Source organism: Nannobrachium achirus, assembly GCF_963921795.1.
Source record: "Nannobrachium achirus genome assembly, chromosome: 21".
NCBI classification, from domain to species: domain Eukaryota; kingdom Metazoa; phylum Chordata; class Actinopteri; order Myctophiformes; family Myctophidae; genus Nannobrachium; species Nannobrachium achirus.
In genome coordinates, this window is record NC_137828.1 from 57,335,758 (window position 1) to 57,361,718 (window position 25,961).

At 42.6% G+C, this 25,961-nt stretch overlaps 1 protein-coding gene across 1 annotated transcript in view; it reads right to left on the reverse strand.

Annotated features, from left to right (window-relative positions):
• Nucleotides 1-25,961, reverse strand: part of LOC308307180 (WW domain-containing adapter protein with coiled-coil-like) — a 55,433-nt gene that overhangs the window by 27,557 nt on the left and 1,915 nt on the right. The window contains exons 4-6 of the mRNA XM_080752351.1: nucleotides 19,394-19,488; nucleotides 13,850-13,965; nucleotides 13,593-13,708 (exon numbers count right to left, since the gene is read on the reverse strand). Coding sequence (XP_080608477.1) covers nucleotides 13,593-13,708; nucleotides 13,850-13,965; nucleotides 19,394-19,488 — 327 coding nt within the window. The remainder of the gene's footprint in view (nucleotides 1-13,592; nucleotides 13,709-13,849; nucleotides 13,966-19,393; nucleotides 19,489-25,961) is intronic.

Genomic DNA, 25,961 nt, shown 5'->3' on the forward strand with positions numbered 1-25,961 from the left:
GTCGTGGTGAACATGGTCAAATAACCTTTATTGGCTCAACTACAACACGGAGGAAGCAAGCTAGCCTAGCATGTATGCTATCTGAGATAGTATGTATGTAGCCTAGGCTGCCTAACTGTTTGATTGATTATAGTGTTTTCGTGGCGGCGCCGTCCCTTTGGTGGTCCGCCGGGGCAGCGGACCACCGCGGCCTACTGTGCATTGCCCTCCCGCATCCATAGAGGGGCGGCACGTCCCTCTATGATCAACCGTTCAAAACAAAAGTAGCCGATCTACAAGCAATCCCTTTTGACCCAGTCCACTGGTTCTCTGTACAGCAGAGCAAACACAAGCACGGCAGAGACCATTTCCCCCATTCCATAGAAGCAGTAACAGTACAAACAGGAGACATCTCACTGAGAAGATCTATATATTATCGATGTATATAAAATAACAGGTGGCTGTTGATTATGAAGACTCTGTAAAAGCTTCTATCTGCGCCCCCAAGTGGTCAACATCCGATATTACCGGTTTGGTATTAAAAAAAATCAAACCGTCACATGACTATTTGGAAGTATTAAAATTGTAAGATTTGGAATTGTGGTTCATTTCTTTCAGACACATTTCTACGTAACATGAACATAACCATATAATAACCAATTCAAGTTAAATGCTGCACTTTGTCAAAAATGACATGACGCGTTGAATTTTTGTGGGACCCATAAAATATCCCTGGGACTCATCCGAAAGACCCTCCTTGGGTCCCGGGACTCATTACATTAAAAACCTATTAACATCACTGCCATTCTTTCAAACATGGCAGCCATGTTTGTTTACATCTGAAGAAAACATAATGGCTGCTAAATCATGAATGCCTGAACGGATTTCCAAGTGGATTCTTTTGTTTGAAAGCTGTGAACAGTGTGCACACACGTGGTGAATCATCTAGGCATGGGCGTGCACGATCCGTGCACTATAAATTACATGGAGGTCTATGGAGACCATGGCATCGCGGGACATTGAAGAGAAAAAATCATTGCAACATAAGTGTTAATATCAACCCATGTGCCTCAGCACTCTAGCAATTAGTGCACCTGGTGATGCTGTAAACCATCGGAAATAGCGAATCTACAAGCTCAATATAGTCAGGGGGAGCAGCCAGAGCACCCCACACCCATCACTCCTGCCGGCTATGCAGGTGTGTAACTGATGACAATTAGGACAATGAAAAAAAAAGGTGCTCCCAATCTGATCAATTGGAGGCAAGTCTACACCCACACACAGACCAAGATACCAAATCAAACTGCATTTGTACTTTTTATCCTACCCTTTTTTTGGCTTGATACTATGTTCTAGTTATTATTTGAGCTTTTTACCAACCAATTAATATTTTGCCAATGATTCTTCCACAAAACCATTGTGTGTTTTCACTGTCATTGTATCCCTCCGACGCACATGCCAGTGAGGAGCCCCCACCGGGTGGACGCAGAACCTTAGTCCTACTCCTCCCACATAACACTGCCTGGCTGTGGCTTTAATATAGGCTCATTTTCAGGGGTTTAACTTTAGATAAGAGGAGAGCAATATTAGCCCCAAGTGCGTCCAAGAGGTAAAGACCCACGTCACCGAGTAGCCTGGTGAGTGGCCATCAACATTTGCCCTGCAGTTCGTACTCTTATGTTGAATAAACTCCACTGGTTTATAATAGTAAGGGGAACATAAGAAAATCTGTGAAGTAAATCGTTACCAAGAAATTTCTTCACCAATGTGTTTCTAAAGGTGTGTAATAATCTGTACTAAAAGGTTGAAATTCAACTCCCGGGGGAAACCTCATAAAAAAATGATTTGTGTTTGTGTCCCATTAACTTTACTATACAGGAAAAAAACACAAAAAATAAATATGCTTTAAGTAGCATGTGAGGGGACAAACTAGGGGTTTTTCATGATGCTGAATCCATTGCAAGCATTTGTTTTGCACAAAAAACATTCCTTGGGCTACAAATGGCCCCTACAAAACGGTGAAAGGTGATGATTCATCACTAAACCATCGTTTTGTGGGTCCGTTTTTAGCCCAAGGAATGTTTTTCATACAAAACAAATGCTTGCAATGGATTCAGCATCATGAAAAACCCCTAGTTTGACCCCTCACATGCTACTTAAAGCATATTATTATTTTTTTTTTCTCCTGTATAGTAAAGTAAAGTTAATGGGACACAAACACAAATCAGTTTTTTTATGAGGTTTCCCCCGGGAGTTGAATTTCAACCTTTTAGTACATATCATTACACACCTTTAGAAACACATTGGTGAATACATTTCTTGGTAACGATCTACTTCGCATATTGGTCAAATAGCTTATAAAATCCCCTTACTATAAGCAGGGTTCCCACACATTTTTACCAATGAATTTCCAAAACCTTTCCAAAACTTTTCCAGAAAATGTAACTCAATTTTCAGGACTATATAACAATAATTCAGCACAATAACGAGTCTCTTACTCCTACACGCAAAACCCAAAGACAGGCAGTGTAGAGAAAAAATAAAGTGTGCATACTGCAAACGGGCCGGGGAGTGCGTGCGGATCGTGCACGATGGACACGCACGTGCCCACGTCAAAAGGTAAGAAAATCGTGGCAGGGAAACCTCAAAGTCGATTTATGGTAGAGGTAAATGAGTTAGCAAAATCAATAACCAAAAACAATCCCTAGACATTTTTTCCAGGACCTTCCAGGACCCTTGATGAATTCCAAAACTTTTCCAGTACTGGAAAAATATTTTTCTAATTTCTAAATATTTCCCGGTATTTCATGACTGTGGGAACCCTGTATTAGTGCGGATGTTGGGTGAGTGTTAATACCTCTCCAATTTCACTGGTTTTAAGCTTTTGTGTGTCGGAACCACTGAGCACAGATTGCCATAATAAAACAAGGCAGGTGAGGTGATAAACCTCTGCTCATTTGCTTCGCTTTGTAAACAGCTGTTCTTTGCCCACTTTAAATGTGCCTGTGTGGTAGCAATTTTTAGGTGGATGTTACTGTAATATAGCGAGATTCATCCACCGTTCCACATTAGTAGCCATATCCATTGTAAGTTTCCTAACGAGAACGGTCTGGCCATCCACGCCCCCCAGTGCTGTTGATTGTGTGTGTGTGTGTGTGGGGTACAGATCCCATGGCTAACAGGCTGTAGAGTTGAACAGAAGTGGTGAAAAAAAAACGCTAATAAACAGCTTAAATTTGTGAGAAATGAAATTCGGGCTCCGTCACCGTTGGTATAATGCTAATGGCCAATAAATACTTTGGGATCAGTTGCTGAAGCGAGTGAATAGCTAAACGTGGATAAGCGTGAGCGTTAGAGCTTGAGTTTGCTCGTTTAATAGATAGATATACCAGTAAGACTCCCTAATCGGGAGATAAGCGACCGTAGGTCACTTATCTCCACAAATAGGGCAAAAATGTGTTTTGCCAAAATCTTCCTGATCCATGTTGATGACATGAGTGTAGACATACTGTGTAGTGATTTTCGTGATTTTAGGGCAAAATCTGTAGGAGCAGTGTCCAAAAATGTGTTTTTAAAAATCGGCCTGGAGGTGGCGCTATATGGGAGAGATTCATGTTGATGGGATGAGTGTAGACATACTCACCCTCATTTATCAATGGAGTGTAAAAAATTGTCTATTTTTTTCACCAAATTTTGCGTAGGGCAACGTGTGCACGGCATTTATCAATGCTTCCTAAACAGACACACCTGGCGTACATTTGATCCCAGCGTTGATAAATGCGCAGGCTGAAATTTAAATAACACGCCCTTAATTATTCTCGAAACGCCCCCATTTTACGACCAGAACAACCCGAATACGACCTAACAACCAAAGAAAAGCCATGTCCGCGTCCCACACAGACCACCACGCACACATGCACGCACGCACGCACACACCTACACACGCAACTAGGCTACTTGGAGCAGCAGCATTTTGGTTTACACAGCAGTCTTTGACAGTGGAAACGTGGGATTAACCAACGGTACAATCTTTGACAAGGAGGCTATAGCACCGCAGCCGACATGAATGACACAAGTCACTGGTCACTGCCATGAATACTTTGGGATATTAATTTAAACCATTGCCTACCCGTGCCGTGCGTGCGCAGACAGAGCGCGTTCATTTGGTTACAAGCAATCATATTCCCCATGGCCATGATCTCAAGGCTAGCCACGTCGGGTTTCATCATTAACTCCAGCATAGTGTACAGTATCTACTGTATAAATTGAGAGACCCCACGGTTACGTTTTGGATATTAATTTAACCCAATTTCGGTGACGAGCGCAATGCACTTTTGAGTGCTTGAACTAGCGATCATGTACCGTTCCTGCGCGGACTGGTCTTCTCCCAGGTGGGCCGTGGACCCCCAAATAAATCATCCGCAGCGTGCGTGCGCGGGGCTGGGCACAGCCAGGTTTGGAGCTTCGGGTTTTATCCATATTTAAAAGGACTCGCGTCACTGTATAAATTGGAGGCTCACGCCTCATGGTAATGTAATCACAGCGACGCCGCGCTGGTCCCGAAAATGCTCTCGCATGCGTTCGTAGGCTATATATGTGCTTGTTCTGAGCCAGGTCTGCAATCTTAAGATTTAGACTGTTAAAGCACTTAACAGTAGATTGATTCCATATTGCTAGATTTTAATTGCTTGTCGTTGTAACATGGAAATAAAATCGGCGTGCATGTCCATGATGTAGCTGGCTATAATATGCTTTTATAAAATGTTATATTGTCACAGGATTATTTATTATTGTGTTGGATATACATTTTCGAGTGGATACATGTGTCCATTGCCTGTCAGATAATTAGACAATGCTGCTCCACACGTCTACAATGGAACAAAGTGGTGTAGGATGAATCCTACACCACCTCAGGACTTGACGTGAGATTTGATCCTACCCTACGCCAACGTCAAAGTCAAGTTGAAATGATAAATGTCGAGACTTCCCTAAATTTCGGTGTACACCCAAATTTTGATCTGCACCACGTTGATAAATGAGGGCCACTGTGTACCGATTTGCGTGATTTTAGGGCAAAAATTGTAGGAGCAGTGTCCAAAAATTTGTTTTGCAAGAATCGGCCTCATGGTGGCGCTAGAAGAGGGCCATGTGAGAAATGAGGGGTGGGGTCTCCGCGCCGGCAAGGCGGACGAATAGGTACCGGCCCCGGCTGTCCCGGTCGCTCCTAGCCGGAGTTACGGCATTTTATGTGAGCTGCAGTGTAGGGGGTCCTCCACTGGGGGCGCCACCACTTTTGCATCCATTCTGGAGCACCAGGAGTGGGTGGTCCCCGGGAATTCCCCGTGAGCAGCCCCGTTGGGGTGGTCATTTGTAGCGGGGCAGTTAAGGAGAACAATACTTCAGTTCTGGAAAGAAGCACCAACATTTGACAGAGTGTACCTCTTGGGTCATTCTTTAGAAAAATCACATTAGACATTTAATTTTCAAAATGGCCGCCAGTTTTAAAGATGGCCGCCTTTTCGGATATGTTTTACAGTACGCCAGCCAGTTAATATCGAATTTTCATAATATTAGCGTTGTTTTGTAGGTTTTAAAACATCCTGAGTTCATTTATTACACTTTTAAAGCAGCCAGAATAATCTTTCTGACTTTTGGTTGGGGTCTTTCCTCACCTGGGACCCCCCAGACAGACCCCTGAGCCTATTTCAGTAATCGCTCTGCTCCTGCTCCAGAACAATGTTAAATTAGATCTGAAATATGCTCTGAAATCAAAAAAGGACTAGTAGCAAATAACAGAGGTCTTCCACCGGGGGTCCGGGACTCCTGGGGGGGTCCTCAGAGCTACTACAGGGGGCCTGCCAAATTTTACATTTGAAACTTCGAATGTTTTTATGTATCCTGGTTTTATGTATTGTACTTTGATGGTTTATTAGTATTCTCAGTATTATTTATAATGTTTTTTGTGTTAAACAGTTATGGTTGACAGCTGTTACTGCAGGGATTGCAATAATGAAGGTATTGCAACTTTTCACTTTGGGGGCAGAACAACATTTCCATTTATTGCACTGTACTCACACTCACAACACACAGACAGAGCCACACACACACACACACACACACACACACACACACACACACACACACACACACACACACACACACACACACACACACACACACACACACACACACACACACACACACACACACACACACACACACACACACACACACACACACACACACACACACACACACACACACACACACACACACACCTCTGTTATTGTCACCCCAAAACCCTCACCTTATCCTCTTATAGAGCCCATGGTCAATTACTCCCAAAGAGATTCACTACAATACAGTAATTTCAGACATGCAGGATGTATTTGTCCTCATCATCATCATCTTCAATGTCCAACCTAATAGTGTTGACACAGTCTCCACCATAGCATAGAGTGAAAGGCAGGTTAATTGAGCAGCTGCACCGTCCACAACCTGCTTTGCAGACACATTTGATGAGCTCAAGTACTGCCTTTGGAGCAGGGAGAGCAAGAAACCTGACTGGAATATACCCTCCACTCTCTGAATTCCATCTATTTTCTTTGATTGGTGGAAGCACAGGGCAATTTGTCAGGTATGATTTATCCTGCATTGTGACGGAGTTGGCACGGAGGTAATGTGGTAGCAGTGCAGCACGAGTTGGAGGTAGCATCTCACCCTCCAAGTTCTTTGACAGAAATAGTTCCCATCTGAGTAATCCCAGGATTGTTGGACCTTTTGAACTGTAAACATGGCATGCAACATGTTCCGACTCCAATGTTGTTGGAAGCTCACCATTTATAAGCTCAGGAGGAATGGCCAATGACCTTGCCAAGGTCCTTGATGGCTTGGTCATCATCATCATCAAGTAGGCATTGACCCATGTCTTTTTGGTGATTCCAACAAATGTTCTTCCCCAGTCAGCACCTGAAAAACTATGTACGCACTATGTACTCAATAACTTGAACTCACTTGAATATATAAATTTCCTTTTTTTTGTACCGGAGGCAAGGACTTGATAAGGCATCGGGGTATCAGCCTCTTCATGTGTTTGCACTTCCTCAAAATCATGTCTCTTGATGAAGGTATCGTATTATGATGCCTACTTTGTCATACCTGACAAATTGCCCTGAGCTTCCATCAATTGAAAGAAATAGATGGAATTCAGAGAGTGGAGGGTATGTTCCAGTCAGGTTTCTTGCCCTCCCTGCTCCAAAGGCAGTACTTGAGCCCATCAAATGTGGCTGCAAAGCAGGTTACAAGGGACGGTGCAGCTGCTCAAACAATAACCTGCCTTGCACTCCTCCCTGCAAATGCTATAGTGCAGGGGTGGGCAACTTTGATGATGGCGAGGGCCACTATATGTCCACCTTCACTCCAGAGGGCCACATTGCATATTGCTACGTTCTACTTTGTCATTCTAGTATCTTATACAAAAGAAGCAAAAATAGCAGATATGCAAGCTCAATCGGCTATTTTTGCTTCTTTTGAATTAGAATCCTGAATATTTCTTTCGTTATTTTTTAATTAGAATCCTGAAATCTAACATTTTGATTAAATTGTAATACTACAATACTAGTCATTAAGCTACTAAGATAAACTGATGGAATTAAAGCAGGTCATGTTTGGAATTGTAACAGCTGAAATCAATAATATATTAGGTTTCCGGTATTAACCTGTGGGTCGCATTAAGTGACGGTGGGGGCCGCATGTGGCCCCCGGGCCGCCAGTTGACCATGTATGCTATAGTGGAAACTGTCAACACTATTAGGGAGGACATGTATAGTAGTGAATTTCTTTGGGTACAATTGACCGTGAGCTCTTAAGAGGATAGGGTGCGGGTTTTGGGGTGACGATAACAAAGAGGTGTGTGTGTGTTGTGTTGTCAGTATGAGTGCAGTGCAATAAATGGACATGTTAGTCTGCGCTCCCAAAGTGAGGAGTTGCAATACCTTAATTCTTGCAATCCCTGCAGTAACACCTGTGAACCTGTCTGTCGAACACAAAAATGTTATAAATAATACTGAGATACTAATAAAAACAGTTTCAAATGTAAAAAATAAAAGAAGAAGAAAAATGTCCCCATCTAGATTCGGCAGGCCATCTGTAGTAACTCTGAGGACCCCCTAGGGGTCCCGGACCCCCTGTGGAAGACCCCTGGGTATTTGCTACTACTCGTTTTTGCTTTCAGAGCCCAGTTACAGCAACTTTAATGCTTCAGTTATGATCTAATTTAATATTGCTCTGGCGCAGGAGCAAAGCGATTACTGAGATAGGCTCAGGGGTCTGTTTGGGGGGTCCCAGGTGAAGAAAGACCCCAACCAAAAGTCAGAAAGGTTATTCTGGCTGCTTTAAAAGTGTAATAAATGAACTCAGGATGTTTTAAAACCTATAAAACAACTCTAATATTATGAAAATCGGACATTAACTGGTTGGCGTACTGTTCAGAGGCAGCCATCTTGGAAACATGGCAGCCATTTTGATTTTTCAGTGTCTAACGTGTTTTATCATAGGAACAACCCCTAAGAAGTACTTGTGAAAAGTTTTAGGTTTCTTTCCACTAGTGAAGTATTTTATCTGCCCCGCTATTGGTCAGTTTAGCACATTTGGTCATTTTTTACATCTGGGGGTCCCCCAGGGACCTGGGGGTCCCTGGAGCTCCGGGGGTCCTTGGAGGTTGTAGTTTGGCAGGTAAGGAACGTGTGTGCAAAATTTGGCATGGATCGGGGCAACGGTTGCGGAGATATGAGCAGGGCAAGAGTGTGACGTGTGAGGTGTGACTGACAGACAGACTGACTGACGAACTGACACTTTGTGCAGGGTTTGATAGACCATACCCAGCCGGGGATATGCGCACACAACGTTTGTGCAGAGTTTGAGTTATGTGCTGCTGTGCATAGTATATCGGGATGGAAAGTAACTGTACTTGGCAACTGCCCATTGCCACTCGTGTCATCTCTCAACGTGTAAATACTTGAAATAGTTTACTTTCTGACCTTTCTGTGGTGAGATTGCAAATTAGGCAACACTCTGCTCCTTTGCTATGAGTAGCCTAAACATTGTACACACGCCAACATTACAAGCATCAAGAGCTAACACAATGTGGACTGGTACAGTGCACGTGTCAATGTGTGTGCGAGTGGAAAATTATATATACAGCGGCCCTCTGCTCATAAAAGGCTGTGTGTGGACACGGCGACTAAGGCCTGATTTACACTGCCACCAAAATCCAGCCTGAATCAGATCTGTCACATCAAAAGTGGAATCAGATTTTTTAAAAATTGTCTAAATGCAGACAGGTCACATGAAATCCGATTTCTAGAAACCACATCCAGAGGTGGTTTCAAATCCGATCCAAATCGGATTTGAGGACATCTGTCTTAAGGCTCTTTTCCACCGGCAGCGATAACGATGACGATAACGATTTAAAAAAGTGGGTTTTCAATTGAAGTGGATCGGCAGCATCTACCAAACACCGATAAAGACAACGATTGCCGACAACTACATCGTTAGGATCAACAACGATGTGGTTAAGATCACAGTGATATGGAACTGGGTCTCTGATAAACAGCTGGAGGTGCGCTCTGAGCGAGCGGCTGTTAATTAGCGCCTCTTCACATTGATGTCCGATAACTTTATCGGACATCAATGTGAAGGCATAATTATCGCTGTGATATTTTATGGCTATCGTCATCGTTATCACTGCCGGTGGAAAAGGGCCTTTAGTCTGAAAGCAGTAACCACATCCACCCCATAGTTATACGCAAGTCACAAGCAAGTCACATAGAAATGACCAAACGAGCTCCACTGTAATGACGTCATTACGGAGTGTGAGTATTTACTATTTGATTACAGAGCACTGAGCAAATGAGAAAAACAAGAGAGGAGTGAAAACACGTGAGCTAAATAGATAAAACCAGAGAGAAGAGAGAAACAGAAGAGTAAAGAAAAGAGAGAAAAACAATATTGTAACGTGTGTTTACTATGGTCTATTATGTCGCATTTCCTGAACGTAATCAACTAGCGTCGACGTAGTGACGTAACGTCATGACCAGGGCAGGAATTTCAGGGAGGCCATGAAGGCCATGGCCGTCGTTGCCCCTCTGTTTGGCCTTGTGCCCCTCCAAAAAATGGCATGACCTGAGGCCACAGTGGCCTTAATGCCCCAGCTGACTGTACCACTTTCTCCTCTGTCTCTTTCTTGTCAATAGCCAATTTAAGCTTTGTACGGCTACGGCAGATGACAATGGCAGCCGGAAATGATCAGAGCTCGATAGATAAACCTGCCGCCGTTGCGGCCGTTTCTACTACGGCAGGAGCTACCTTTCCATGTAGCGTTACAATGCCTGCTGCGTAGATGCGTCGCCATGGGAACCAAATAGTTCAGCGAAAGGGGTGGGCTGTTTGCTTAATGATTTGGAAGTAGAAACGGGCTCCTTAAATTCCCCAATATGTACACACCAGTGTCTCTTTCTTGTCTTGTAGACAACGGTGTCTTTTGTTGAGATTCTCAGCTATACATGACTTACCCCTTATTGATGTGAACTTCTTTGCCTCTATTTTACTATTTTTAAAATAGCCGATGTATATCGGCATGTTGTGAGCTATTTGAAATATTCAAAAATGTTTTTGAAAATAGTTAAAAATGGCAAAAAGGTTTAGGGATAAGCCATGGATGAAAATAAAGCTTTTACGTCCCCATCCTTAAACCAATGCCAGGGGTCATCAATGTGTCCGTTTGTCCATGTCCCCTTCAAATCATCTATTTAAAAAATAAAAATACTACAGCCAGTATACAGTAGCTGACTTGCAAGTCTCCAGGTTTTATATAAGGAATATAATTGCAAGTCACTCATCATGATATTGGATTATCCACAGATTCCACTCTGTTCATATTCACAATAGGCATTCTCATCACAATGCCTGCTGTCCATTGTTGTATGCTGAAGTATAAAATAGGTTTAAAGTTGTTAAACATGTTTTTATGATATAAAGCAATTTTGCTTATTAATACCCGCTCAAGGACCCCTGGACTTTGAGAACCACTGGCCACTGGTGCCAGTACACCCAGAAACGCCATTGCAGAGAACCATACCAAAATATGTCTTCCAAGTCATTGAATGATCTGAACAGTTTAAGAGCTGCGTTTCTCAAATGCCCTTTGACATTAACACTCTAATAAAGAGACCAGTTTTTTTAATGTGGATGATGTCAATTTGACATTTCTTCTCTAATTGCCGTTAGTGCTTTGAAAAGTTCAATCACTTTGGAAAAATTAGAAAGTGAAGAAGGTAAGAAAGTAGTAAAAGGTTCAGAGGTGGCCATGGAAATAATAACAATAATACACTTGACTTTTAAAGCAATTTTTGAAAATGGATTATAAATTGCTCCATCTACACCTTCCCTCTCAGCTTTCCTACTTAAAAATAATTAATAAAGTTCAAAGGGATGACTAACCACTCTCCCTCTTTAAAAACACAGCATGTGTTCTCCATCATGTCTACTGGACTACATTTAGTATTTTATTCATGGTAATATTATTGACCACTCATTTTGTATGTCCGTGGCAAAAATATATATTGAGGAAAATGTCCATCACAAGCCCAGGGGTTGATGGCCCATGACCAATGCAGTAAGTTTGATTTGTGCAGGGCTGAGATTTCACTGAAGATAGTCTACATTTCAAAATCATCCTAACCCTTAAATTGAATTACGGTAATTATTTAAATGGACTAAACCTTGTTTTATTTGATGGCCTTCCTGCCTTAGCATTTGGCCTTTGTGCCCTCCCAAAATTGACAACAACAAAGGCCAATTGGCCTTGCCCCTAAAACGACGCAATTCTAGACATGGTCATGACGCCTACGTCGTTACCACGGTAACCAAAGCAGATATATCGCCGCAGGGCAGCTTTGGGCTGACGCTGTTAAAATCAGTCTGAACGCACAGATCGGATCTGGTCACTGCAAATGCAGTGTGAAAAGTCGAGCCAAAAGATCAGATTTGAGAACCAAATCGGATATGGGCTGGATTTGACTGCAGTGTAAATCCGGCCAAAATGAAAGTCCTCGACTTCCTTACAACTTTGTAGCTATGAGCCAGGTCTGCCTCAGCCTGTGCTACGGGTGTCACAGCTTAATCCCATAGCCTGCGGGTACAAACACAGCCCATGAGCATATTCAGCATAAGAGTGACAACACTGAAGCATGTTGGTCGTGGTGTCTTTAAAAATATATTATGGCCAACTGCTGACTAAGTATTGTTAGGGGGATAGATACATTTTAGGGATGTTAAGCGACTCATAATTTGCGAGTCGACGTGTCGTGGCCAAAAATCAAATCTTTTTTTTTTCTGCGCAGTTGAGATGAGGGCAAAATGCACTGCTCATCCCAAAACAAGGCCTTTCATCTCGACACTATAGTACCAAGGCATAATATCTTTGGCTATCATCTTGGCTGTCAAATCAGTGATCCTTTCTGCCGTGTATCACAAAGTGGAGGTTTGGTGTGCCACTCGGCTCTCTGACTGAGTCAACGGGTGACGAGTAATACACATACTTTGTGTTGTGTTTCATTGTCAATCTTGCCAAAATCATCGCAAACGACGACGACGCTGCCATTAACAAGCAAGCTTTCATTTCAAGCACGCACAAGGCAGGAGGTAAACAAATCCAGTCGGCGCGCACCCCTATGGCACGCGCACATGATCAGCCCTGCAGACATGCACTAGCCTTCGCAAGCAAGTAATAAAAAAAAGTAAAAAAGAAAAGTCTTGTGTCGTGATGAATATGAGTCGAAAATCGACGAATACATTTTCCTTTTGTTTTAAGGATAAGAATCTAGAATCTGTTATTCAATTTGCAGCAATGATTTTCAGCTGCACAATGGCCCTTCTCTCCTCCTCAGAGCGTTAAGAGGAGACATGCAGTGACAGACACGTCACACACAATATGCAGCAAATGCACAGTGCCAGCCAGCTACTAGCCAGAGCCAACAAGTGGGGAGCAAGATGTTGCTGTCACCTTCATTCATTCCTCCTGTCTTGCGCGCGCGTGCGTGCGTGCGTGTGTGTGAGATGTGTTACTTTTGGTGTAACAGTGTCACAGCGGTTGACATTACCGGTTTGGTTCAGTATTACATTCACACCAAAAAGTTTAGTTGCACATTATAAATTTATGGCAACATGTGAAAACAAAATGGTTGTAGTGCTCGCTGGATGGCAAATTCACAGCACTTCTCTTGCACAGCACAACACAACACCAGGTTTCATCCACACAGTTTCAGTCTCAGTCTTTTGGTAAGCAGCTCTTTAGCATGCATCAGCAACAGATCAGCGTAACAAGAGTCATCACAGACCAACCAGTGACCACAAGGCTTCAGATAACAGATATTCAAGCAAATTTGTAGTTCTGACCAAGGCTTAACATGCTGAATCCCCATTCACAATTGTTAACAAGGTCTGGCCTTAGCTAAACATCTACAGAACAGAGCCAAACATCTATAGTGCAGACGCAGACAAGGAGTATCTGAGATTGTTTGTTTTTGTTATTTAGTATGTTACAGTACACTTACTAGCAGCAGTAAAGCCAGTGGCTGAAGATGTTTGCATGGCTTCCCTTCTGTAGTCCCTGTCTTTGGGAAAACTGTTCACGATGGCGGTCTTAGGCGTCTCTTTCTGTCTGTGCTCTCTGTGGGATAAAAGCACATCAAATTGGGGAATCATTTCTGCCCTGCGTTTGTAAATCAATTCAACACCAATTAATAGTATACATATGCCATTTGGTTTACACACATCCATCGAGGCTTTGAGTAAAAGTAAATGTGGTTACCGTTCCAGCCACTCTTTGGGTTTCTCCCACTGGGAGACCTCTGTCCTGCAATTGTAATAGTACTTCTTCCCAGAAGAGCTGATGTGTTCTGACCAGTCATCACCTGGCTCATGGGCCTGAGGAGAAAAGGAGCAAATGCTTAGAAATGAACCACATGGAGATTAAAATGAAAGCACTGGGGGGGGACCCGCTGGCCTAGCGGTCCAGGGGTGCCCGCTGGGCTTTGCTGCATGTCACTCCCATCTCTCTCCCCCATTATCCTGTCTACCTAGAGTACTATCAATAAAGGCAAAAAGCCACCAAAATATCTTAAAATAAAATAAAAAAATAAATAAACTTAACTGGCCTGAACCGCTGGTGTAGCGGTCCAGGCACCTAGGCTACAATGTAGCTTGACAGTGCATTGCGGGTTCCAGTGCCGATCCCGACGGCCTTTTCTTCATGTCACTCCCCATCTCCTATCAGACTACTGTCCTATCCATAATAAAAAGGCATAAGCTCAAATAATTTATCCGACTTCTGGAGAATTTCACTTCTGAAAATTCATGGAGAATTTCACTTCTGAAAATTCTCCAAAGGTGACACATTTTCTCTAAAAAACAAAAAGAAAGAAAAAAAACAAAAAAACAAAACCTGTTTGCACATTCATTTTCTTTTGTAAAGAAAAAAAAACATCTCTGTTCATGTTAATAGCAGATACATGTTGCAGAAAACATGTTGAAATAGAATTTTGCAGCCCTACAGTCGGGGAAAATGAGCAACTGTTTGCAACAGTCAAGGTGAGTATGAAAAGGGGGGGCTGCAGAGAAAAAGAATGCATGAGGTATTATTTCTGATGCAACAGTCTGCAATGTAAGACGTACAGACAATATCTGTGTCAGGGAAGCTAGCTATACATCTGCTCCTCCTGATGCTGGGCTGTTATCAGAGAAGCTTTCTGTGGAGGAGAGGAATAGCCCTATCGACCGGTGTCTGGAATGGCTTTTCAAGGTTACCAAAATGTATGCTAGCTCGATGATTACATTGGATGAAATATGACAAGTCAAGGAGGCATCACAGAGAAATGTGTTTGGTTTGAGGGAACATGCAGCAGGACTCGTCAATGTATTTTGTCAACAACACAGCAAAGGAAATGTGACTTTGACGACGAACAGTGCACACCAACATCAATAGATTGATAGTATAATAATGTATCCTTGAGATCAGTTTAATTGATAAAACCTCAATACTCCAGCTGTATCTGTGTTCATATTCTTATGCTATGATAATATGGACCTGATAACATGTTAAAAGCACTGTTAACACTTTGACTGCCACAATGTTAAGGGTTTTAAGGGTATAACCCTTGCCACCATAGACGGCCATTCATTTTTGACGGAATAAATTGAAAATGGTAGGATGTACGAAAATTGACAAAAATTTCAGAGAATATAGAGTCGGAACCTTAGCTTTCACCATAAAAATTTCGTCCTGCTGTGGTGTTCTGCTGTGGAGAAACCTGAGGGAGAGCGAAAGCTGTACAGATGAAAAAGGAGCATCAGAAATTTACTTTCTGAGATAATTGAGGTCAAAGGAAAAAAACTTTCAGAAGCCCTAGAAACAAATTGGTAAATGGTACAAGAACACACAGTACCTCTAAATGACGAACAGGGTGCCGGCCATAATGCTGTAAAAAAAAAGTAAAAAAAAGTTGTACCGTGGTCTAGTTATAAGGCAGGAAAGTGGAAGAAGCCAGGAGACTGACAGAGGCTCTTTTTTCATCTTCCCAGGATGAAGGAGAGACAGAGTAGAATCCACTGTGTTTTGACCTGGGATTTTTTATTCAAGCCTTCAGTTAGACATCAGACATCTCAAAAATAAAGATAAAAACTCTGATAAAGATTAAAAAAAAACTTTACATTGCTGTTTCACTTCAGTATAGTTGTAGATGTGTTCCATTGCAATCATCATTTTAGTCACTTCAAACTAAAACGGTCAAACTACCCTGAGCAATTCAAAGTCATAATACATAAAATTAAATAAAAATGTATGTACATTCATATGGAAATGTTTGTATTGACAAATTCAAGCCAACTGCGACAAACTTCACCATGTTAGAATCCAGACCAGGCAACTGCAAGTAAGAGTAATTATGAAAAAAAAAACATAATTACCATAAGGTATATATAATTATTTGCTATACATTTTATATACACAGGTACATATATTTCCAAAATAGCAGATCTACAAGCTCATAGCCCGGCACCGCGCTATGAGCTTGTAGATCTGCCATTTACATATGATGCCTAATAGCCGATCTACAAGCTCATAGCCCAGCAAGGCACTATGAGCTTAGTATTTTCATGGCTCTCCTTTTAGTAGACCTTGTACCAGTGAACTGTACCGTCATGAAACTGTACCTTTTCCTATGCAAACTTCTAATAAAGTCTTCAATCAATCAATCAATCAATCAATCAATCCCTTCTTTGTATTTACCTACTGTATGTTTTTATACTGTTTTTTATTTCCCTCTTTTTTCCTGACTATATCTACTGCATAGTACTGTGTTCTATCCGTCTGTCATTCAATGTTATATGAGATACTGCAATGGTTTACTATGGAAATAAGCATAGTCTTTTCATGGATCTCATGATCTCCTTTTAGTAGACCTTGTACCAGTGAACTGTACCGTCATGAAACTGTACCTTTTCCTATGCAAACTTCTAATAAAGTCTTCAATCAATCAATCAATCAATCAATCAATCAATCTCTCTCTCCCCAACTTTCTCTCTTGTATCATGGCTGTAAGGTTTATTCTAACGCAGTTGGTTCTCTAGCGAAAAAAAAGAGAGAGAGAGAGAGAGAGAGAGAGAGAGAGAGAGAGGGAGAGAGAGAGGAAATCTGAGCAGGCTTAGCAAACAACGTTGGCACCGCTTCGATGGGTTACCTTTAGAATAAAACACGATAAAACTATAAACATACAATGAGGATTACCACTGGGATTCTTTTTCGATCTCCATCTCGCTGGATTGGTCAGACTGCGACGTTTGCGAGTGACTTATAGTGGTTGTTTTGCTGGGATGTGTTTGTTTTGCACTAAATGGAGCATCTGTCCTCCTTTCTCACCAAGCTAAGCTAAAGAGGCGTCAATTGGGTATGGCAAGCTATGGCAGCTGCCATACCTTGGCTACAGGGGGAATATAATAAAATGTACTGTAATCGTGCCTGTTGTAAAGTTATGGTAACATGACTGGTGTCTTGCACGCGAGCCTCGCGCGCGTGAAAGACACCAGTCATGTTGCCATAACTTAGCTTTTTCTGAACTGACGCCGCTGAGCTAAACGCCCTGCTCGATCGGTGGTCCGCGCGCGGACCACCTGTTGTGATCCGAGATGAGCATAATCATCTCTCATCTCATGCTTGCTCTCGGAGCGACGTCGGCCCAAACACGCCAATACACCACTGTATATCAATCAATCAATCTAGCAACAACCACTTACTTTATATAGCAGTTATTTTCGCTGCGACGCCGCGGCTCGGTGGTCCCTGGTGGCCTGGTCGATGAACCATGACGATCCAGTAAAACTTTTCAGATAACATGTAACGGCTGTAGAAGTAGTCCTCAGTAGTATAGTAAAGCACTAAACTAAACCCCCCCCCCCAAACACATGCTGGCTGCTGCTCCTTCCGTGAATGCCGTCCATCCAGCAATCCCAGGCCTGGGGAGGACGGTCATGTACCAAATCACCATGGTAACACAAGGTAACACAAGCTGATTGGCCACACAATGGTAACCATGGTGATTTTAGTCATTCCAGGGCCCAGGACGGCTGAATCCAAGCGTCAGTGATACATATGCTCCTAATCTTGTGTTTAATAAAAAAAAGACATTTATGTGGCATATGCCGTTCGTGGCGGTGAAGGGGGGGTAAAAACGTATGTGGCATATGACCTCCGTGGCGGTCAAAGTGTTAAAGGACAACTTAAGGTTTTTTTTTTTTTACAAAAAGGGTTCATGTTTTAGATTGTAATTAGAGAAAAGAAAAGACGAGTTAAAGTTTACTGCTTTCTATCCTTTTAGCGATTTAGATTTCAGTGGGTGGGGGCATGTGGTTAAATGTGTCTTTTTAGACACAATAAGCCGGCGATTTCTTTATTACTATTTACAGTAACACAACTAGCCCCCATAAGTCACTTCTGCCCATGAAAGATTGCGGTGCATCTTGGGAATGGGAGGCAAACAATGAGTTACTACACACTGTATAGCTTGCCACCACACTGAAATCAAAATCTCTAAAAAAACAGTAAGACTCTCTAATCGGGAGATAAGCGACAGAGTTGTCCTTTAACACATCGGATGCCCACGTGGTTTTGACGTCTTAATTTGCTGGTGCCCATGGCAACGCGTCATTTTACCTACCGGCGAGAGTACTGGCGAGAAAAGTAATCCGAGTAAATGTAATCCGAGTATGTCCTGTTTATTTCGCGAAAATCTTTTCTTTCAGTCAGGACCGTTTTTTATCATTTCTAAGCCACAGTGTTTGTGTTACGGCATGTAGAAGAGGCTGCCGTTTTGAGAAAAAAATGAAAAAAGGAAGAGAATCCGGAGAAAACAGCATTTTTGTGCAGCCGCTAAACAGGAAGTCAACGAGACACACAGCACGTCCGGGTGACGTAATTGCGCGCTGCATGTTGGGAAATGGAGTTTGTTTCATCACCGCGGTAGCCAAGTGCAGTAGCTACAGTACAGTATAGTTTACTGTACAACGCGTCAAACGCGTCGTGGGCCTCCAGCGACATCAAAGAAATTGACTTGTAGACACCACGTGGGCATCCGATGTGTTAAGACATCATCTTAAAAAATAGACCAGTGCCCAAACCCACATGAATGATGCAAGTTGGGAAAGATGCAAGTTTAAATGCATGCCAAGTTCCACCGGTTTATGCAATACCCATGTACTTGTACTTGCTATCAGAGTACCCTCTGAACCGGTTCCCCAGAATACCCTGTGCAGCAGTAAAACTAACATAATACCCAAGGCCCAAACGAACTGCAGACGTCATGTTGATGACATAAATGGACATACGCAAATGAGTTCTATTGTGTGTGTAACCACTTATATCGGAGCACCGGCGGAAACGTAGCGTAAAGATCGACCAATCCGTGAAGACGATGGCCATTCACCATTCAGGGAAGCCGATGCCTTTTTATAGTAATTAATCAACCAGAACAGGTTAGGGTTAACGTTAGGGTTGGGGTAAGGTTTAGGTTGTAATTAACCATGTACTGTAAACCCTAGCATCCCTAATCTGGGATAGGGACCCTAACATTTGTTGAAAATGGCAGATCTATACAAGCTCCCAAACTCCTGGTGTCAGCATCAGCTTTTCTTCAACTTCCTAACTAGGAGTTTGCAAATCATAAATACATTGAGTGAATACAGTACACACACAGATCAGCCAAGCCCACAATGTCATTCATAGCTCAGTACACACACAGATCAGCCAAGCCCACAATGTCATTCATAGCTATGGAGCTGAATCTAATATCATGACTTGACTTACTGTGTCAGATGTCTTGCTGGGGTTAGAATGCGAGTTGGAGCTATGATGAAGGGAACTGTGGTTGTGAGAGTGTTCTTGTGGAGAAATACTGGTCCCTGCAAGAGAGCACAAAAAGCAAAATGGAGCTATTATTTTCAGCCGACAGCATGACCATCATATTCAAGTACATCACAGTAAAAAAATCACACCCGTGTGAACTGAGCGGTGGTTCCTCCCCCCTTCCCCCCTGTGTGTGTGTGTGTGTGTGTGTGTGTGTGTGTGTGTGTGTGTGTGTGTGTGTGTGCGTGTGTGTGTGTGTGCCTGGTCTGGCCTGGCCTGAACAACAGCGCCCCTCCCTTAACATGTGTGGTCAGAAAAGGTTACTGCAGGCTACAGACAGACAGACAGACACGCAGACAGACAGACAGACAGACAGACAGACCCACACACACGGCCACGTATAGGAGCGTTGTGACCACCGCTCAAAAATATAATGATGTTTCATATTCTCAATTATGCACCATACAGGAGATCGTAAATGCTCCCATTACACATTCAGACTAGGCTCCATGCCGCTCTGCTCTGGGCATAGACTGTAGAAAAATATGGACGATGCGAAGCCATTGGTTTCTATGCAGCGCAAATGGCCCTTTTCTACCCCTTGGAATGGGTGTCGCCATAATAGAATTGTAAAGGCATCAGAGATGCTATTGGCTGCCAACGGTCACGTGCAACCGCAGGGATACATGGTTGAATGTGGTCGGAGCCGCGATCGCGAATATTTTTTCATATTCGCGATTATCATCAATTATCTAATTTAATTAAAAAGGGTAGTGAGTTTTGACAATAAAGCCATTCTTAAACAAGTTAAACTTCACGTCAACACTTGCATTCTTGAATGCGCCTCCTCCTTGTTGCCACAGGGACCCGTGAACGCTCATATGCTGGTCCTCCTCAGTCAGTCAACACAACAACAGCACGGCACGCACTGCCGTCACACAACAGACAGCACAGGCAGGCTGGCTGGCGAACTAAAAATGCTTAAAAAGTTTGTTTCAACCGATTCGATCAATTACTTTTTCCAGACGGTCGGAACAGACACATGTACCATACACATCCCGGGACTATATTCCTTTTGATACGATACAGAAAAAGGCGTTCACTTTCGTTTCAACACAGAGGACTGGAGTCAATGCCTTTACTGCAGCTTAGCTTAGCACTGCTGCTCTGCTATGGAGGGGATGATGATGATGATGATTACACACAGACGGCGACGAGCTATAGATGTTGGATCGTGTCGTGATAAACATTATAGGCTACTGTCGCTATTTTCAGCTGTCGGCTATTTTTGCAGTTGTCTGCTATTTTCACAACGCAACGCGATGCCTTGTGAGCATGTAGATCGGCTATTTTCACAACGCACCGCGACGCGTTGTGAGCTTGTAGATCGGCTATTTTCACAACACAACGCAACGCGTTGTGAGCTTGTAGATCGTCTATTTTCACAACACACCGCAACGCGCTGTGAGCTTGTAGATCGGCTATTTTCACAACGCACCGCGTTGTGAGCTTGTAGATCGGCTATTTTCAAATAGCTACGGTATAAAATAGGGCTAAAGTTAGCAAGTAAATTTACTAATAGTTACTTTACAGTTTACACCAACAACTGATGTTTAAAAAGCAATTAAATTGCTCTTCATTAAGTTACAGTATGAGTATGAGCTCAAAGCCTATTATCATAGTGGCATAAAATGAAGGGGGGAAAAAAGACGATATATTCGTCAATCGCTGATTATTTGTATGACAATTAATCGTCTGGAGGAAGTCCTAATCGTGACAGCCCTACACACAACACAAGTATGTTAATACATACCTTGTGTTGTGGGCTTGTGGCAGTTTCTTTTATTCATACGGATTACGGGGGGAACGCGGTCCGCGTGGACTAAAACCGAAAATGAAACTAGCATTTACGTTTTCCACCGCGTCGCGCGTTATGCCCCGTCTGCGATTTTATAACCTTTTCTGTCAAGTCTTGTAACTAAAACCTGTATATATCAGCACTCAATCACTGCGATTTGAGACGTGAGTTAAATAATCACTGTACACGATCTGACTACCTGTCTCTCTTCTGGTTCACACACAGCGTACTGTGTCTGAAAAGCTCCTGTAGCCTACGTTACTATAGTAACTCGACAGTGCACAGATCTACAAGCTCAGAACGTGTCGCGGATGCGACGTGTTGTGAGCTTGTAGATCTGCTCCTTTCAAAGCCAGACCCGCTGTGCTGTACGGGGATGTATAACTCGGGTTGTGGAGCGGCAAATTCTGGGCAGATGATTGGAATATTTTGGCTTATCGCCGAACCTTAATTGATAGATACGGGGGTGCGGTAATTACCGCAATACCGGCGGTAAATGGGAAGACGGTTACCGCGATAACAAAATGTCGATACCGCCCCACCCCTAATTCAGACATTCATTTGCAGCAAAATAGACAGCTGTGGCGTCTCTATAGACCGATACTCACAGGAAACTTTCACAAAAACACAAACAACGACGGTGATACTGATAATTAAACTAGAAAAATGTGCCAACTTGTTGCACTTGGGAATGTGAAATTTCATTCATTATAGTACCGACCACTGACCAACATGTATGCAAACTAGATGAAAGCAAATTTTGCATGATAAATTAGTCCACATTACAAACGGCAGGGGCAGTGGGTCAGGGGTAGAGAAACCGTCATTAGAACACTGAGGGTTCCCAGTTCGATCCCGGGCTCCCCGAGAGTTGGTGTCGAAGAGTCCTTGAGCAAGACTCTGAACTCCCGGTGTGCAGGTTGGTGCATTGCATGGTTTGGTTGCATCAGTGTATGAAAGTGTGTGTGAATGGGTGAATGTAATGCACAATCCCTGTTTTTAAAGCGCCTTGGATAAAGGCGCTATATAAATCCACCATTTACCATTTGCAAACGACGTTGACATGTCAGGAAACCATCCACTGTGGGAACTACTTGAAAATAGTACAAATTACGGGTGTAGTAGCCCTAATTAAAACAATATTAATGTATTGTAAACTATTCAATTTCCAAGAAAAGTACTTGGTTAAGGAGCAGACGACATGACCAATATTTGTACCACGTTTGGAGCGAATTGGACAACTGCTATGTTGATAGTGGCACCAACACAGAATCAAAATCCACCCTTTTCTATTGTAGTACAAGATGGCCGATACCAACGTCCATTACAATTAGCAACATTGACAACGCACTGAAGATTGTTGTTGCTATAACTAGGGATGTGAAAAAAAAATCGGAAATCGACGCGTCGATCGACTCACGCTCACCGCGACTCAAAAAGTACGAGTCGAAAAGTCGAAAAATATATATATTTTTTTATTTTTCAAAAGTTTTTCCCCCAAAAAAGGTTTTAATCGTTCAAAAACGTTATAAGCGTTAATGTTTTCCATATGTGAGAGGACCGTGTGTGTGTGTGTGTGTGTGTGTGTGTGTGTGTGTGTGTGTGTGTGTGTGTGTCTGTCTGTGTCGGAGACGAGTGCATGCCGCCTGCATGTGTTGTGCATTCGCATGCATGCGGCGCTAGTCAGGTCCGCGGACTACTGGTTGAGAAACACTGCTGGACCGTGCTGATGTGCGCGTCATAGCAGTGCGCGCTGACTTGCCTGACTGTATCTCTATGGACTGGATGCTTTTGTTTACCTCCTGCCTCTGCATGCACGCTTGACACGAAAGCTCGCTTGTTAATGGCAGCGTCGCCGTTGTGTGCGATGATCACAAACCACACTACTCGTCGTTAACGTTAATGCGACACACCGGGGATATATGAGAGCGAGCGGTCAGCGCTCCCGCACGTTCCATGGACTTATTGTCACTCCGCTTCTAGTCTCTAGAGAACAGACTCCATGCTAACAAGGAAGAGCAATTATGTATTTTCATTATTATTAGGGCTTTGATGCAAGTTCTGATGGGTGCAGCATACGTTGTGTTGTTTAAAGTAATGCGCCGTTGTGCTGCTCTCCTCTCAGCTGCTGCTTAGCGAAAAAAAAAGTGATAAAAGTCGATCGACGCGTCGATTTTCGGCCGCGACGCGTCGATTCGCCAATAATGCGTCGATTAACATCCCTAGCTATAACTAGTAGCATCAGAGTACCAAAAAGTGGCATCTAAAATGTAGTTGCTATAGAAGCGGCGAGGAACCTACACATATTGCTTTGAAAACAAATAATATCACAGTAACAATATGAAAGTCCACCCAAAAGGCTTTGCATTGGCTCTGCAACACAGAATCAATGCAATCTCTAATTGTTTCTACCCAGTTTTAGAGTTTCCACCAGTGTGCAGTTGACCAAATCAGTAAAACTACTTCTATCTCTCTGGGCAACATCAGTCTCTGCAATCGTGGTTCTAACTTTGTGAAAACTCCTACTCTTTAGTCCTTCAAAGGCACTTGAAAAGGCCATGAAAGTTACATTACCAAATTTGATGGAAGATGCTAGACTCAAGGGTTGATACATAAATATTATAGACTGTAGGGATGAAATTACTACATTGAGCAGCCACTCAAATAGTAAATGCTCTTGCAGAGAATATGGTGACTCGAATTCTGAGGCATTTACCATGTTTTAAAAAGTTATACATTCTGAAGTCTGTCTCCTAATGCCATCAGTCTTGTGACATAAGCTAGCGAGAGTCTAAATACCAGTCATTTAACCTGACAAATCACCTCCTTCCATCACTGCTTTCTAATTAATGTGACTGACACACACACACACACACACACACACACACACACACACACACACACACACACACACACACACACACACACACACACACACACACACACACACACACACACACACACACACACACACACACACACACACACACACACACACACACACACACACACACACACACCCCCCCCCACCCTTTCACCTGGTCTAACTTGAGACTTGTCATAACTTGTCATATCCTAAGAGTTGCAAGTGCATTATGACTACATTTTCACAGACATTTCCAGACTCAGCAACTGAAATAATGGTCCCAATCCTTCTCTGTTGTGAGTGATCGGTTGTTCTAAACTGGACACTGGTGAGCGTTGCTGCTGTGCCGTTTTAACTTTGTCTTGCCCCATATCATGTTTTACCTACACATGATCATATCTGCTCCGAATAGGGCTGGGATCCGAAGGAACCGGATCCAACATTGAGGAACCGGAATTGGTTCCATCCTATTTGTGGTGACAACATGCATTCAGTCTGTGTATGGCTCGAAACGAGATGGACAACAGGCTGAATCAAGTGATACATTCCAATTTGCATTTGTGGTTTCAAAGTAGGTCTCACCTTTCTAATATGATCTTCTGCTATTGCCAATATAGAGTTGTATTGGGAAATACAACAAAACGCGCCAGTGTTTTGATAGTTGGGTGAAACCTTCCAGAAAACAGCCTAAAATTCTAAAATGAATGTGTTTAACCTGCTTTACAAGATATTCTGGAATGACAACTTGTCAGTTGTCAACTGAATAGGTTTAACCAAGCACACATGCCTGATGAAGGCCAACTGTTTAAACAATTACAGATTAGGTTTTTCAGCCTGAAAATCTATATTTTCAACATTAGCTAAGAACTTTAGCATCAATACAACACTTTCTTTGGGAGTGGCTGATATTAAGCATTCAATGCATTCTTTGCAGTGGACAGTTGAGTCCCTTTGGGTCAGTCAGTGGTGTGCATGGATGGATTCAAGCAAAATTAAATCTCACACGTGAAAATGTTTGTATGAGCGTCCTAATGTGCGATTTGTGAAACATTATCCAAGCCGAGGAGCCCCCACATGATGATTCCTAAACAATTATGTTAAATTAATTAGGATGTTTTAGTAATATCGTTCCTAGTACTGTTCTACATACAGCCAACCAGGTGAATAAGTCACAGATAGAGGCTTTAAGCCTTTGCTTTTATATGACATATCCAAGACTATTGAGCTTTTATGGAAGATGCTTTTGAATATATTGTCTTCTATGGGATCCAAATGACTGAAATCAGTCGTAGCGACAGAGAACGTAAATCCATGGGTGTGCATGAAATATAGCCTTATATAGGATCACTGAATTCTGTGCATTTAAATTGTACTTATTACAATTGTACAACTACAGCAAGACAACAATCTATCTTTCCACAGCAGTATTTCAGAATTTTAGCATTTTAAACAACTTAATGCACCAAACAAACAGGTATCTGACTTGACAGATTTTACAAGAAATATTGGATTATTTTGCGTTATCCGAGAATAATAATACCCTCTACTTGATAAAATTAATACATTCTAGCACTGGTATGAAACGATATGCATGCATAGTGTCAATAAACCCAGATAAGCTGACTGCCAAAATCAAAACAGTGGATTCCCTCCTGGCCTCCTCCACCCCTGACAGAAGACATGCTATCTATGTGTAGCTGTTCAAACATTAAATTATGTAGGGACCTTATTCCATTGTTGTAGCCAAAAAAGCAAACCATTTCTGGGAAAAACATTCAGCATCATTAATTTCAGATAGGCAAGCA